General features: G+C 36.2%; 1 protein-coding gene across 2 annotated transcripts in view; it reads left to right on the top strand.

Annotated features, from left to right (window-relative positions):
- ACVR2A (activin A receptor type 2A) overlaps positions 1 to 17,471 on the top strand; it is a 62,986-nt gene that overhangs the window by 21,073 nt on the left and 24,442 nt on the right. For both annotated transcript variants that reach the window (XM_062578757.1, XM_062578756.1), the window contains 3 exons: positions 11,598 to 11,805; positions 14,106 to 14,215; positions 15,473 to 15,627. In XM_062578757.1, coding sequence (XP_062434741.1) covers positions 11,598 to 11,805; positions 14,106 to 14,215; positions 15,473 to 15,627 — 473 coding nt within the window. The remainder of the gene's footprint in view (positions 1 to 11,597; positions 11,806 to 14,105; positions 14,216 to 15,472; positions 15,628 to 17,471) is intronic.

The raw sequence follows: 17,471 nt of genomic DNA, 5'->3' as shown, positions 1-17,471 counted from the left end.
CAACTAGCAATAAATGGGTGCTTTGTCTCTTGAAAGTCTTAAAACTACAATTTGTCTTTAAATACAGCAAAAGTTGCTCAATGTAGTAAGTTACTTAAATTCATATGGAGTGCATCAAGGTAATATTTTGTTTAAAAAAGGAGTCTTGTGCCCCTGCCCTCCTACAGTGAATATGTACCTAAAGGTAGCAGGTGGCTTCTGCAGTCTCCAACTCTGTGATTTTCTTCTTGCTGCAATCATCTATGTTTCTGTCAGGTCTGATATTATCTGATCTTAATATTCTGCTAATACCTGTTTTATTCCTCCAAAGCAAGGCGTGCACACACACCTTCCTCCCGCACCCCCCACCATCCTCGCAACTAAGGGTGTTTTGGCCAGACTAATTCAACCTGTTTAAAGGTTCAAAAGCAGCAGTGACAAGTATAAAACCTGAATATAATAATGTATCAGGGATTGGTAAGTGCACACTAAATGGCAAAGCAAAAAACTTGAAAGGAGCCAGTTTTCCTAAAATGCTTTATTTTGGTATTAAATTATCTTTTATTACTTTGTGAGCTGACTAAATTCATTTTAACACTAAAGTACCACTGTTTTTTGTTTTGTGTGTTTCTTTTTTTCTTTTTTTTTTTTTTCTGAGAAGCAGAAAAACTAGATTTTGTCTAGATTGCCTAGATTGTACAGGACCAGTCTGAAAACTGGATATGTTTTATGGGGAAGCTTTAAAGAAAAGGAGTCTTTTTAATCCTAATAAATTATGTGATGGTCATTCAGTAAAACATTTTGGGTAGTTCCGTTAAATATTTAAAACAGATGGGTTTTTATTTTTATTATACCTTGTGCTGTTGCCACTAAGAGTATTACATAAGTCTGTTGGTGGAATTGTTTATGTAAAGCGTGTGATTTGTAGTTTCTAGACCACAGTGGCATCTTAAATCCAAGGTTTGGGAATACAGCCCATTACAATATGTTCAAGTATACAAAATGGATCGATTGCTAGATACTTTACATCTGTATACAAGACAACCTAAGAAAAAGTAACTGGATAATAAATAATACTTGATTCATATACAGCTCCTGTAAATCTGTTTTGGAGGCATTAAATTGTGCATTTCTCTGTATTTTTCCCCTCACCAATCCTTAGTTATACAATGCTAAAACTGTTTCGCTTTTGTTGCATCATCTGCAATGATGTGTGGTGGATTTTTAATTTTTTTAATTCTGTAAGAAAATTAATATTTTTATATTAGAGCATGATTGTCACTATGGAGATCTGTAACTGTGTCTGGATGTCAATTAGGGTCATAGCTTTGTACTTCTTAACCCGCTGTGAAGGCTCTGTCTGTTCATCATTTATGGTTACTTACGTTCCATTAAAGAGGGTGGCTGGCCAGCAGGGAGGAAGCCTATTTGGCTTGTCTTTGCTGCTGCTGCTTTTGGTCAGCTAGACCTTTTCCGGAGAGTTTTTATCTTCCGTAGGAGCAAAAGAACATTCTCGGCTAGGAGATATTTCTGGAATACAAGGTACATGAAGGAAGGATCATAATAGAAGCAATAAGTACAGGGAGCTGCACTGGAAGTAAAGCTTGCAGGCACTCAAGGAGAGGAAGGAACAGAGCCCCTCCTCACCCCAGCCCAGTTCTGGAAACGAGGGAAAGAAGATATTCCTGCTGACCGAGGTGGAACTGTGTGGATCTGTTGCAACTCAGGAATGCCCTGGAAGTTGTTGAGATGGGATTGACTGCGATTGACAGCAATCAGGGGAAAATTAATCCAAATAAAAAATTTGAATAGAAGTCTCAAACAGCAAATCTGAACACCCCTTATTCCAAAAGCGTTACCCAGGACTTCATTGATTTGCTGGCTGAATCTGAGTTGCCATTTTACATGTTGCCATTTTACATGTATGTACTTTTTAGTTGAGAACCATTTGGGGCTCCCTTATACCCCTTGTTCAGCATACAGACCTTCGTTTCACGAGAGTAATTGCTTAATAAAATTATTGTAGATTGTTTTAATACTTTCTATTAGTATATTGAAATGTTAACGCTAAAAATTTTATATAACGCTTTGACAAATGGATTCTTAAGGCTTTCTTGCAAAGTTAAATAAAGCAGAAATGACTTGCTTGAATACTTCCTCCAAGGTAAACTTTCATTGATTTGCATGCTGTAAACATCTTTGATTTAGATACGGTTTAAGATGGCTTAAGATAAGCATTTTACTATGGTCTAGATAATCAGGGCATATTGTAACAAAATTCAGTTTGTTCATGTCTTTTGCTAAAAACAAAGTCAAAGGGTAAATTTTTGATGTAGTTGTGAATACTTTTCATAAAGTTGGAAGAGAGCATGGACTTGGGTTCTGTTGACTTCAGTTTTACTAAACGTATGTTCATCTTAACTAAAACTTTGAAGTAAATTTTCATTTATTAAATGTTTAGATATATAAAACATGCTTTCATTATCTTCATACCGGGAGGTAATTCCAAGAATAAGCTAGAATTTCTAAAAGGTGTTTTCAGTGAGACATCTTAGACTGACAGCAAATAAATATTTTTGTTGTTTTTCATGTGTGATCACAAATAGGAAGATTCTTTTTTTTTCCTGTAGTTGGATTTTTTTTTAAGTATTTGATATTGATAGATTGTATAGTTTTCCAAATAATTTTATTTTTTACATTTCAGGGAGTAGGGAGAGAGCTTCTAGATTATTAGAATTTAACTAATATTTTTTCTAAGAAGCAAAAAGAGGGATGATTCCTTACTGTTCTAGTCTCTCCAGTGTAGAGGTTAAGTTAACAGCAATTCAGAAGCATTTTTCTGTTTGTGGAAGAATGATGGCAATAATAATCCATATCCTAACTTCTTTTCAGAGGGCTTTCTGGAGGTATTATTTCTTTTGCCACTTATCAAGGGTAAGTTGTTAGAAGCACATGCACAGTCGCTTTTTTGCACACAAGTAACTGTTCTAGTATTTATTTGGAGCCCTGATATTTTGAAGTGTCTGTGCTTGCGCTGGTTCATATCGAACATCAAACACCTTTAGAAAACACTTTGAAAATGAAAATGTAGACTGTTTGTAAGTGCATGTGTGCAGGTAAGGGAAGTAAAAACTTCTGTCTTGCATCACTTTTTATATTGAATTGATTCTCATGTTAGACTAGTGCTGATTTATTTAAGACTGCTGTTGTAGCATTTGATGCACTTACTATTATTAGAACAGTTAAATATGCTGATTGTCCCATGTGTAGCATATTCTTAAAGTGATTTTTAGACAATTGTGCTATAGAGCACAAATACAGATTTTCAATAAGTATTTTTTAAATTTGTTCTCTTTCCTAGTCTGTTATTTTTAAAGCGTTACTGATAAATACAGTATAATGAGATGGTTAAGTATGTAGTTTCTTGATTTTAGTAGCCTAATTTTAGTTTTGAAATATTTCATTTTTAGGTATGTTTTTCTAGTTGTCAATCTTACTTTTCCATATACAATTAGCAATAGTATAAAAAAATGACACAGTAGATAGCAGAAGAATTTACTTCATAGGAATACATAAAGCTCAACAAAAATGGAGCAGAGGAGTACTGGGATACATTAGGAAATTGCTATGCTGTTCCATTGCTTTTTTTCTTCTTGGTGTGAATCTCAAACATCCTGAAGTTCTTGATAGCGTACCAATCACTTAGATCAAAATCTACTCTCCATAAGAACTGGCATAATAATGATCCCTAGTGAAATTCTGTTAGTTCTCACTTCCTGAGGCAAACCTCAGTTTGATGTGATGTTTTCAGAGCATGGAAAAGTGGTGTTAGTGATCAAAAGTAATAAGGGCACTTAAATTGTGAATATTACATACGGTGAAAATGTTAATTTGATCAAGACTGTAAAATAGTTGGGCTCTAGATTTCCCTTTTCTTCTCTGGAAAATAATTCTAGGACTAGATACCTCCAGCAGAAGTTCTCTGTACTCTTTTCTTCCAGGACTTGGTCCTTTTTTTGCTGAAGGCGAGTACTGTGTCTCACAAAAGGTAGTTCAGGTTTTGTATACCTGTAACTGCTTGCATTATTGTGTTTGGAACTTACACCTAAAGGCTTAAAGGCATAAGAGTTTTCTAGGAGCTTGAAAGCAAGAAAAGTATAGATCTGGCATACGAATGGCATTCTTGCCCGTAAAAATACGGCTATTTCAAGCTCTGTGAATGGGAATGTTTACATAGTCTTCAACTTCCTGATACAATCAGCAAAATAATGCTTGAGAGGGGGGCAAATGGAAAATCTATTGCAAGTGACAGCCAGTTTAGCTGCAGGTACAGAGGCAGTTTTGCTGCAGTTGTATTTTTTATTTTTTTTTTTTTAATGTAGTCAGTACTGATTTTGGAACATAAAGTAAAAACAAATTTTAAAACCTTTGTCAGTATAGAGAAGGTTTGGAATTTTATATAAACAGAACCAAAATAGAAATGGAATTAAACTGGTACAGCAAAATTCAAGGTTATGCAACTTTTTTTTTTTTTCTTTAGAAAGAGGATTCAACAAAAAGCATATTAACACTTATGATGATAAGTATTTACTCAGATGCATAAAGCTGTGGTTTGACAGTTGTTTAAGTTTAGTGGCTAAAGGAGGGAATTACTTTGAGCTATTTGTGCCAGTTCAGCTTTTTGTGAGGCTGTACAGCATGGTCTGCTTTTTTGGTTGCACTACGACTTCAGAATGTATTCCAGACTGTGGTCTTACATTATAATGGCAAAACCATAGCTACTAATGTGATTTGGCAGTGATGCACGCAATCATAAAATGCCTTTGAAGGAAGATATTTCCTGGAGATTGAAAACAATGTTGATACCATGGAAATCTTCAATGAGGTCTCACCTCAAATACTGAATGTAATTCTGGCCAACCTGTTCAAGAAAGATGACCTTGGAAAGGAGGGTGTCAGGCCAACTCTTGTGATGAGGCAGTGAAGGGAACAGGACGCTGGAAGAGCCTGATCATTGACTGCAAGATCAAGACTGAAGTAGAGCGTGATGATTCTCCATAAATATGTTGCAGAACTAAATTAAGGTTTCCAGCTCAGATGAGCGGGTGAACAATTAAAGGCTTGAAGTTTTCAATACTGAACTCTACCTTTCTCCAAACATACTGTTCCACTTGCCTTCATGTCTAAGGCAATCCCTTCTTCCCTTTACATATGAAATGGCATGGAAACTATGTGTCACTACATGTTTCATACAGTTTAGCTGCTGTTTGGACAAGGGCAGTTGTAACTCTGTAGCTGGTCAGTATAAGGTGTGTTTTTTAGCCAGCTAGCCGAATACCAGTCAGCTGCTGCCTGAGCCAGGCCGGATGAACAGGTCAGCATGTTGTAAGTTTACTGGGCTGGTTTCAGGCAAAAGAAAAAAAGAAGGGAGGAAAAATAAAAAGGTATAAACTGGTTTTAAGTATGTGAGGGCTGGGAGCTGAGTTATAACCACTGAAAAAGTGAAGTTCACCTATAGCAGAGAAGCTTGGTCAATATATGGAGAATTGCATAGTGGTTTTCTTTGCTATAGAGCAGAGTAGGGCATGACACTCAAAGAGATTTGAGTTTAACAAAGAATCAAATCAGTTTTGTTGTATTGTTCAAATAGCAATAAAGAGAGAGACAGAGGTGTAGAATGGATGATGTGGAGGAAACAAACTGTAAAGTGGGTTGCTTGCCTCATGAATGTCTTGACTAAGACCACACACACTTGGTGTGTGGTTTTGTTGGCAATTAACCCATTAATAAAATTGTGCAGTGAACTTTGACTAGGAAGGTGAAAGGTATAATAATTTTGTATGAATAGGCTGACTTCTGCTCTTTTATTAGTGTTTTTTGAGAGGGGAGGAGATTCTCCTCCTTGGCTGAGAAAGGAGAAACCTCTTATGTCTCATTACATATACTGGAAAAATGTTGATACTGATCATATTCAACAGGATTCTGGAAGACAAATACACAGTATAGAAAAAGATTTGGAGAAAATGTCATTTTTATTAATGTTGTCTTATAATCTAAGCAGGTATTTTTTTAAAATCTTAAAAACAGATACCATTCTTGTGAAGCTGTATTATATTTTTAAATGATTAACGTGGTAGTAGTTCCCATCTATCTTTGAGGTTGTGGAATATTTTAACTGTCAGTTTTGCCTTTTGGGAAGTTCTTAACATGTTTTATAGTTCACAGCTGGGATATTCTTCTGATGTATCATAGTTCACAGAGAAGAAATACCAGCCTGGACGAAGTATGGCTTTTATCAGAAATGTTTTAGAGATTCTCAGATGGATGTTACAGAGTTACTGCTCTGACCAGGTAGGAAGCAGACAAAAACTGTTGGGCAGGGGCAGGATTCCATCTATATGGAGCCCTTGTTTTTCTACGGCTGCCTGCAGACTGGTTCCCTCTTGCTGAACAGAAAAGAGATAACATTTCTGCTCTATGCAGTCTATAGGGAAGGAAGAAATTTGCTTGCGTTTCTAAGCTGTTAAGATAGTGTTTATCTGAAGGTACATCCTTTTTTTCCATGGTTCCCAGGATTTGCTGCAACTCCTAGATCATCTTTGTGAAATCTAGCTTGGTAGAGAAGGGTGAGAAGGAAAGCCAGATACTATCCCCTGATGGCATCTTCCCCCTAAGATGACTGCTTCTGCAGAGACTTTGTATGGATGTATAGGCCCTGCATTGAGAGACTCTTACCTAGTGTGAAGCACTGCAGCCTTTCTCGTGCTGAGTACCGGATCGCATGAACAGCTATGACAGGTATCTGAGATCATTGCTGGGAAACTGTCGAACATCAAAATGGAAATTCTGCCAGTTGCCACCTGAAGCATGATAGACATCCTTCAGAACTACTCCTATCTTCATATTCTAGCTTTGATACTCCCAGATGGTTTATTTAGGCTTTGGCCTGGGAGTGTGGCTGCTGGTGAAGCTCCCTGCTCTTTTAGTTCAGCAACAGCATAGTGAGTCTCTGAATGTCAATGCTAGGATGTTTCAAATGGGAAGGTATTTCTGTCTGCTACTTTCTGAGCAACTGCCTTGCCTGAGCTTCATCTAGAAGCAGTTGTAGATACAGGATGGGAGTCATGGTACTACAGAGCCCCAGTTGTGGTTTTTTTTTTTTTTTTTTCTTTTTTTTCTTTTTTTTTTTTTTTTTTGAGTATACATTTAAACCTGTATAGAATCCTGTGCCCCAGTAATTTTGGGGAAGGGGTGCGAAGGATCCATTAAGGCAAGCCTCGTCTCCTTCACGTGTGGTACATCCTCTTTCTTGGTTCTTTCTAAATCTTGGCTGAGTTGAAGCAGCTTTTCCTCTGAGGTCTCGTTCTCTATGTATTTGCAGGTCTGTGTGCTCAGAGTAAGTTTAATTTCACCTGGAACGTAGAATTCATAAAACATTTTAAGTAACCTTTCTATCCTAAGTATAGATAGCTGGACTTTTCCCTTTAATTTGGTTACATACTAAGTTTTTCAATGAGCAGGCAAAAAAAGTCTTACTCTCTCAATCTGGTCATTCATGCTTAGAACAGAATGAAGTTCCACTACCCTGCAAGGGACGTGTCTCGGTAGGTCATACAGCTGTACGATACAGATCTAATTACTCATTTCGAACTTCAGTGTTGTCATTTACATCTCTGGCTCAAGCAATTACATCTCAGGAGAATATTAGATGGAAATGTAGTCTAGTTAGTGCTGGAAGACGTTCAGAAATGTGCTTGAAATTGCTTTGCTCTTAGTTCCCTTCTAATTAAGGATGTGTTAGGTACACATTAGGAGAGCCCATCAGAGCAGTCTACAGACTGGCTTTCAGAAGACTTGGATCTTGGCACTGTCAAATAATCTTTGTAGCCTTTTCAGCAGTTTTCATTATTTTAGTTTACAGATTTCGATAGATTTCATAAACCAACAAGGAAACACATCTCTGACTGGAAGCCCTCATGCACTTGACATCGTGTCGCCAACCAAATAAGCACAACGAGATGGGAGGGTGAGAGCAGGACACACATCAAATAATAAAGATGATCAGGATTGCACTTCTGAATTATTAATAAAATTCTAATGTACTGAAACCATTCATGCATTACAGACCAATAAGGTGGTGGTGCTCGCTTTCAGGATTACAAAATAGAAGCCAGATGATAAACCTGCAGAAGTCTGTTTCTCTTTCCCTTCTGGTTTAATAGAGCCTTCATACTTCATCCAGTATCTTTAATCTCTTTCTCAATTAGAGCTTTGTCAGTATAGTCCTCCTTATTAGATATGCATAGATATCATTGTTTACCTTTTGAAAAAAAAAAAAGCTATTTTTTTTTCAGGCGTTTATGTAGACTTTCTACTTGGAAAAAAAATGGTAGACAATCCTTCAGATTCCTACTGAAGTGAGATTGTCCAGAGTGCTCATGTAAAATCTAATGTATTTGTTTTCTGTATTGCTGACAATTATGGGGTATCTTCTATCAACAGCAGTTCAGAAGTTCAGTAGCAAATGTTGGTTCTTTTTTCCTGATGCAACTGTTTTGGATGAGCACAAATGTATAGTGATACAATAGCAAACTAGTTGCAACACTGTGCACAGAGTGTGTTAAATGTTACCTGTGTTCATGCTGAAACTAAATTATATCATATACTTGAATATTTTTGCATTCTGTAATGTATTTTTCTTTTACAAACTGTTCAGTCCATGGCATCACCTTGATGCTTTGTTTGTGGCTTCGTTCAGCAATAGCAGTTCACTCTGAGATTCAGTAGTAGATGTCCTAAGCATCTGACTATTTTCATGAGAAAACCATTTGTCAGCACTCAAAATATTTATAGGAGTTTCATTATAGACATTCCTAAACTGGGACCCAAGTAGGTTTTTTTGCCTCTAAGACTGAGCTTCCTTCTTTTGGAAGGGGTGGTTATAAGCAGATGTTTTCTCTGTGCAGTGAGTTCAGGGCTGCCTTGATGTGTGATTTCCTCTTTTCTTCTTTCCTTGCTTTCACCTTGTTTCTGTTTCTCTAGTTTGAGAGATCAAGCCAAGGTTGTTCTAGTATGTCCATACATCAGTTTTGTCTGGCAGACCTGTTGCAAATGTCCACTCAGTCCTTAGGAAGATATTATAGTTAGATGCTCCATTCAAATCGAGTCACCACGCCAACAGTTTTGTTGCTAGCCATATGCTGAATATGTTGAACTGATTTAGAGCCTTAATGTATAAGAAAGCTTGATTATAGAGAAGACATGAGAAAAAATATTTGTACAAAGTTGGTTTTAATGTAGTTTCAGAATTTCATCAAATTCAGCTTGTCTGTGGCTAGGCTTGGCAGCAGAAGAGAAGGAATGGCACGTATGAGACAAATCCAGGACTTCTGCTTTATTGCACTGACAGAACCAAATTGTTCAATCTGTTGTCTCATCTGTCTCTTGCCATAGCTGAGAGATCTAAAGGTCAGGCCATCTCAACACAAAGAAATAATAGTTAACATGCTGTATCTCACAGTGTTACCAGCTGGCTAGTGCACTTCTCCTATTGAACATCTAGGCTCTTTCCCAAAAAGCATAAGCAACATCCTCTGCCTATTTTGGGAACGTGTCAATGTCAAAAGTTTCTGAAGGTGGTAATGCGGAGTGCCCAGTATTGCAGCCTGCACTTAGCTCCAAGGTCCAGTACTCTAAGTGTGTTGCAATAATTTTCACTTTGAAATAATTCTTAGCACCCTGAGATGCAACTTTCTGGTCTCTCTATAGAAGACTCCACAGTGGTGGTAACCTAGGAAAGTTAACTTCCCGCCAGTTGTTTTTGTTCAAGGAGGTGCTGTGTGGTAGGTGCCTTTTGCAGTGTACCGGTCCTTTCCTGTCCCACCTCTTTCTGCTGCTCCGGAGAGTGCCTGCCTGACGAGGATTTCAGCTCGCAGACAAAGCTGGGGTTGTAACTGCTCTGTATGTTATATCCTTGTGTAGGAGTACGAAAAGAAAGAAATATGGGTATGGCTACAATGCTATAGCTAGTGTATCAATGATATTTGATGTAATGAGTGATACGAATAAATATGTGCGATACTGACTTACAGGTACTGCTACTGAAATCATTCAATCACATCTTCACCATGGTGTGTTATGTAACTGTTTCTCTTGGATATATCAGATAACTGTATAAGCAAAGTAAACGTGCTTTGTCATCCTTCTTGACCCTTCCTTAATTTTGAAATGAGTCCTCTGACTCTTTAGGTAGTTATAGTCACTCTGCCTCTGTTGTTTTTACACATTCTTTAATGTGTGTTAAATGCTGGGGCTCAGATGAAGATTAATGACATTTGCTTGGCAGCATTTGACAAGATAAAAACAGAAGTAAAAAGCCAGTTATTCTTCTCTTCTCCCCTAGCTGCCTCAGTGCTTTTGGATATATGAGAATGCTTTCTCACACTTTTATCTACTGGAAATGTCTTTCAAACTCTAAACCGTCAGTTTTCTGTTACCCAGTATTTTGTTAATGGTTTTACACCATAACAACCTTTATCTTTCCAGAAACCAGACTGGTGCTTCATATGACTAACCCTAGCTCTGCTTCAAAGTGCTTGAATCTGTTAATACTTGTTGATTATTGCTGTAGGCTGCCAGCAGACATCAATCCATCAATCATACTTGTAACTTAAAAACTTTGAATTTTCTGGACTTGGACTTTGTGAATACCAAGATAATAGGAAAAAAAGCGCATATATCAGAATATCATGGTATCAGTCTACTAGTCTGTGATGGTCCACCAGCATGTTTAATACTGATCATATTCCTGCTTTTGGCCTCCAAACCCTTCTTGGTTTTTATTGCCTGAAGCCTGCAGGTTGGTGGTTGTGGTTGATGCCGCTGTGAGTGTTGGGCAGGTGACGTGAGAAGGGGGGACATGCCTCTGGGCCGTTTGACAGTAGAGGCACCTGGTTGTTGAGTTACGACGTAAAGATGCAACGCCTTTTATTACGTAGTTGATTGACTAGGGGATCACGCAGCAAAAAATGCGCTCTGTTCTTGGAGATCAGGAATCACCACCTCACAGCGATCAGTCTAGATTCCAGCTGCTCGCTTGACAAATCAGAATAACATAAAAGTTACTATTTAGTGTAGTGTATCTTATAAAGAAGTTGAATCACAGATGAGAGGTGGAGGGGAATGTTAAGGTTTTAAAATGGGTTTTATGAATGGAATTTATGTTTGTGAGATAAACTGCTTTTTTGGCACATGTAACAACATGAAGGAAAAGCCTTTTGGTAAATTTTACTAGCTAAAACTTCTTATTTGGCTAATATAATAACTAATCCTTTACTGTTAAGTGTTTTAAAATTCTCAAGTTACTGCTATGCAGGGAGAAGTATTGCCATAACTTGTTCTTAATTTCTCTAAATCTTGATAGGGTAACCAAATCACTATTAGACTTAACAGAAGATCTTTGTTTTCTTTTTCAACACTTACTTCAAATGCATATGAACAATTTTTTAAAAGAGTGAAAGATTGTATATTGATACATTGTTTGCATTGTTTTGACTGTTCAAATGTGTCTCAGGTTTTAGAAGGCTGTTTAATTGTGATTTACTTTTAATCTCTAAAAGGTGCCATACTAGGCAGATCAGAAACACAGGAGTGTATCTACTACAACGCTAATTGGGAAAAAGATAAAACAAATCGCAGTGGCATTGAACCTTGCTATGGTGATAAAGATAAAAGACGACACTGTTTTGCTACATGGAAGAATATTTCTGGATCCATTGAAATTGTGAAACAAGGTTGCTGGCTGGATGATATCAACTGTTACGACAGGTAACGCAAGTTTAAATTATTAATAAATTTAAAATTTACAGGAAAAACTCTTTTGTTGGTCTGTGTTTTATACACTGTCCCTCTGCAACAGTGGCTCAGAGAAATGTAGATAAAGTCTTTTTTAATATGCTCATTCACTCACACTTACCTGGAGTGAGGGAACTAAATTCATCTAGTCTTGTTGTCTTTACAGAATGGCATGAGCTGCCTTCTTGTGTATTACTTACTTATTTACTTTTTATGTGTTTTTTTCTTTACCCTTTTTTATATGTTAAAAATAATCTGTCTAATATTTTCATGTTTAGATCAGTAATAATATTTTTAATCATGGCTTGTTATTGTCAAACAGTACAGCAATACAACTGTTGAAACTAGGATGCAAAATTAGTTCAATTTTCCTAAGGAAACTGAGCACACTGGCTCTGCTCTTTACTTAATCATGGTAGTGCAGTGCCTGTTTATTAAAACCTCAGCTCAATGGCAGTTCTAAGATATGTCGAATATTTTTAAATCCCAGTAATTTTTGTGTAACAGATGGTCTAGCAAGTATCCATGAGCAGTAACAGCAGGACTTGAGTTTTGTCAGATACTGGCAGAATAAAGGTCATGACTCTTTTAAGAAATAGTACTATAGTTCTTTGAAGTATTAGACTAACCTTTATTTGACAAAACAGTTACTGTTCTGAAAGGGAGGATGTTAAGAAAATAAATGCATTTTGTGCATTTTTATGCATCTTTAAGATGTGTTTCTGAAATATGACCAAATTATTTTATAAAACTTTCCTTTTTTGTTTCTTAAATATTGAATGAGTAGAAGAAAACATCATCATTTCTATCAAATGAAAAGTTTCCCTACTCGCTGAGATATGCGTTCTTTTCTACGAGTAGTTTAAAGCAAAATTGAACAGTACTTCTGCTTCACGTGCTTCGCAGAGAAGTAGCACAGTATCTCTGAGTTCGCTTGCACAGCACGATTGAAATTCTGCTATGCTGGAAGGCAAAGGACAATCAAGAAGTCTTGATTGTTGCTACTGGTGTCTAGTACTGTAGATCATCCAGGATGGGAAAGCACTTTGATTCTTTCCCTCTGCGTGTGGCTCCCCTCCCCTTCTTAGTTATAGCTTTAGTGAAGAAGTGAGGATGTTTACAATTTCCAAGCTAATTTTATTACCACGAAATATTAGATTTAGGGATGAAAAACGAATTTTCAGTTTGGAAATGGTGTGAGACTGTAGCATTGTTACCCCTCTATTCTCATTTGTATCATTGAACATTGTGAAAAAATATGATATTAAGCTTTCCCTTGAGCATTGAAAAGGAATTGGAAGGAGAAGTAGTAATATGCAGGGAGCTCTAAGGAAAGAGTAGGGAAATAGTTGAAAACTGAGTGAAAACTTATTTGGCTCTAAGACCTCGTTAACTGTTACTTATCATAGGAATGCATGTTGCCGTGCTCTTATTTAAAATATTTATTAGACAAAATGTTATCTCTGAGATTGAAGACCAGTTTACTAAACATGGAGTTACAGTATGATAACAAACAACAGCAGATAAAAAACATCAAAGAATAAATGCATTATAGAAGTTATACTGTGATTATAATAGTTGATTCTATAAAATAACCTAATTTTTGAAGAGGAATAAAAAATTTTTTTTAGGTCTTCTGCTGTGCATAAAAATCCTCAACTATTTCTGCAAGATATTCAAATTCTTCCCTCTCTACTGTCAAGTTGTTTCCTGTATTAATCTTATTTCCCTTACCTGACTTGAATAGCTTCAGCTTATTAATTAAGAGAATGCCTTACACGCAGTTAATTCCTTAGTGAAGTAAACCTGTCCCTGAGCATAATGTATACAGGGGACATAGTAAAATGTTTTTACAACTTTTTCTGCTAAATGGTGTCCCCTTCCTGCTTCTCTCCAAAGCATGAAATGGTGTCCTGTGAGGTTATGGCTAAGCAGCAGCCATTCAATCATTTGTTTGTCATGTTTAAATCAAGATAGTGGCTTGTTCATCAGTATTTTTGTTAGCTTTTGACATGCAGCCTTTTGGTGGTTTTTTGAACGTTGTTTCTGTGCTGATTCAGTTTCAATATTAATGATATTTCATTGCAATATAAAATGACGGATACAATTTATTTTAATTACTTTGTTTCTTCTTCAGATTTAATGTCTATTTGCATAGTAAGATTTTCTGGACAGATTACTGAAATTCATCTTCTGTTTTAAATATGAACGTATATTTTCTCTTGAGCAAAATTGTTTAAGATTAGTAAGACTTATTTATTTTCTTTTTATAGGAATGATTGCATAGAAAAGAAGGACAGCCCTGAAGTGTTTTTCTGTTGTTGTGAAGGCAACATGTGTAATGAACGCTTTTTCTATTTTCCAGAAATGGAGGTCACCCAACGTAAGTTAGTCTAACATATTTATGAAGAAAGTGCTTAGCAGTATTCAGAAAAATTTTGTCATACATGTTCAGATTAGACTTTTCAAAATGTTCTATTCAACTTTTCCTGCCAGAAGGTTTCTGATTCCCAAATAAAAAAGGGCTGTGTGCAGTCATATAAAGAGCCTTGAGAATTGCGTGTTCAGTTTTTCAATTCTGAAAGTTCTCTATAATAGAACAAAATAGTTTAAATTGATTAAAGATACTTCTTTTGTAAGTGTAACAAAGAAGGATAATCTGAAATAATTTGCTGTTTTGATATATGAGGATTATTGGGCCTTGTTTTTCTGTAAATTGACACAGTAACCTTTAAAAGGGGGGAAAGGGTTTACAAAAAAAAGAGCCATTTTTAACAAATGTTTAACAAACAATAGCTAAAAGATTATTAGATTATCCTTGTTTATCTTTTTCCAGTCAGGAATCAAATCTTAGTTGGAAAAACAAAAAAACAAATACTTCTAATATCTGAATTGAAAGCAGAAAATGTCTTAAGTACCAAACAGTCAAAGGAAACTTTTTACAAAATTAATTACATTTTATGTGAGATTAAAATAGCCTTCATTGACCCAAATGACATTCTTACCAGGTTTGTCAGTATTACTGCTAATGTAATTGACATTCTTTATCACTTTCATTAAACCTCTTTTTGCCCCAAAGATCTGTGGCTCCCCCTATGTCAGCTACCCCAGAAGCAGGATTTCTTTGGAATCCTTCCCGAAGTTGTGCAGAACTATTTTGAACTAGCAAGTTTTTATTTTCAGCAAATCAACAGTGCATACAAACTCTGGCAAATTATTTCTGACCTATTTACTTATTAATGAAATCATATTATGTCTATTTCAAAGATTAAACTTCTATATTGATTCTTTTCTTCATTCATGAAGTGAGGGCAGTCTTGGGAATCTTATAGTGTGTAAGAGGTGTTCATATTTTATATCACGTCGAGGTAGATCTTAAAACAAACAAAATTAAATCTACTGAGCTGTAAATCTGGGGATCCAAGTTATTTCTGTGCTTTCTAAAATGCTACCTTTATGTTTGGGATTTTTAGAGTGCATTATGATCAAATACTGTGCTGATTACAGTAACTTTTAGAAAAGCAGGATCGTAGATATTTCAAGCACTGGATGATTTTTGATTCTTGAAAGATATATTAGAGAAAATTAATCTTCTTTCCTTTTTTTTTTTTTTTTTTTTTTTTATATATATACCCACCAGCAACTTCCAATCCTGTTACACCTAAGCCACCTCTGTTCAATACCTTGCTTTATTCATTGGTGCCTATAATGGGAATTGCAGTGATTGTACTCTTTTCGTTCTGGATGTACAGACATCACAAGCTAGCGTATCCTCCAGTACTTGTTCCAACTCAAGTAAGTTGCTGCGTTATGATTTTTGTTGTTGTTGTTGTTTTTGGAAAGGTAAAACTATGTCTGAAGAGGAAAGGAAGTGTGTACCCATCACATGGTTGAAGTCTGTGTTACATACCTAGTTTAAAGATGTTAATACTTATTTTTCTGGTTTTGTGGCTAGCAACTTTTTATTAATACCCTTATCTCCTTCAATTGATCAATACTTGAATATTGTATGAAAAGCTGCTTAATATGTGTACGTGTCTATGTTTTTGAGGGGGGAAAAAAGCCTAAAAAACACAAAATTTCAGGGGGCAAAGACTTAATGTACCTGGATGGGTGTGGGAAGTTTATATTCCTGTGTGGTTATAAGGACTGCTTGTGTGAAAGTTGCCTATAGCTGGTTCCAGGTACTTATAACTGAGCTTTATGTAATGCTTAGCTTAAAAGAAAAATGAAGTAGAGAGGCTAACACAGACTGAACAAGATCATAATGGCAATTAGAAGTGAACAGAAAATAGTAACCTAGTGGAAGCATATTCATTAAAACATGGAACTGAGATACAGATATCATTTCAATAGAATATAAACAAAATTTTGTTACTGAAACATGGTCACTGGGCTTAGCCTAACTGGTGGCCGTACTGTCATCTTTTTCGACTTAATTGCTTATGCATTTTGTACCTTGTCTTAAGATTTCCAATTTTACCAGTGTTTGTTTTACCTGGAAAATATTTTAGGATCATGATCTCAAAATTTGAACTGTAAATTGACCGTGCTGGGTCAAAACAAACTTTTTGGCTGCATGTATGTAGTTCCTACTCTTGTCAGGCTCCAGATCCTGTAAGTGCAACTGCAGTACTAATGCTAGAATTTCCTTTTTGGGGGTTCAGTTGTGTCTAGAGATTCAGTTGAGATTAGAAGGCCTTTGTAAAAAGAATTAAGACTGTAACCCCTTCAGAACCAAAGTAGGAAAGATGAGCAAAATATATAGTGTATACAGAGAGATAAAGTGACTTGCCCAGAGTCAGACAACTGCTGGGTTTGAGTGGGAATAGATAGTATGCTTCCTAATTTGGGGCAGTGACCTCGGCTAGAATACATTTCCTCTCCTCGTACAATGATTTTTGAGAGGATTGCATTTGAAAAGGGTTACGTGAGTTTGCCCTGGACTGCCCAACCTCACTGATATTTTTGGTTTGTACTGCTTGACTTCAGGGTACTCCAGGGAGCATTATTGCCTGTCATTAAGAAATGAAATGGTTTTGGTTTCAGTTCCCATATTAATAGATAAGAAAAGCTGGGGTGGGGAGAGGGAACAGCAGGAGTAAGTACTTGCCAAATGACAAGGACATAATTTAGAGGGGAGAAAAGGTGCATTTCCTGTCCCTGCAGAAAATACTGCAGATACTGAAACTTTGTGCAAATATACTAGCTTTAATTCTTGGATCCATCAAAATGTTCCTGTGTTTTGGACTTTGCATCATCCTAGTAGATTTCATTGAAAGAGCAAAGTCAAAATGGCTAGATCTGCCAGTGATTTCAAGATGTAATTTCCCTTACAGACTTTAACAAGTATTTATTTCCTTTAAGTGGCAGAAAAGCAAATAACTGCTAAATGTGGTTGTGATATATCAAGAACTTGAATTTTCATGCTTTTCCTCCAATTTATCAAAGGTCTTTTGTTGCATAGCTTGTGTTTGATAAAGGAATGGATACATCATAAACCTTTAATAAATAAGGTGGTAATGTTTGTTAATGCTCCAATTATATCTGTGGGGATAAATATATGTTGTATAAGGGCTAGTTATGGTGTAATAACACTTTCTCATCTTGTGATGAAGAAGCATTAAGGTTTGATGTGG

This window comes from Rhea pennata, chromosome 6 (assembly GCF_028389875.1).
Source record: "Rhea pennata isolate bPtePen1 chromosome 6, bPtePen1.pri, whole genome shotgun sequence".
NCBI classification, from domain to species: domain Eukaryota; kingdom Metazoa; phylum Chordata; class Aves; order Rheiformes; family Rheidae; genus Rhea; species Rhea pennata.
Note: the sequence above shows the minus strand (reverse complement) of the source record. Positions and strands in the feature narration are given on the sequence as shown.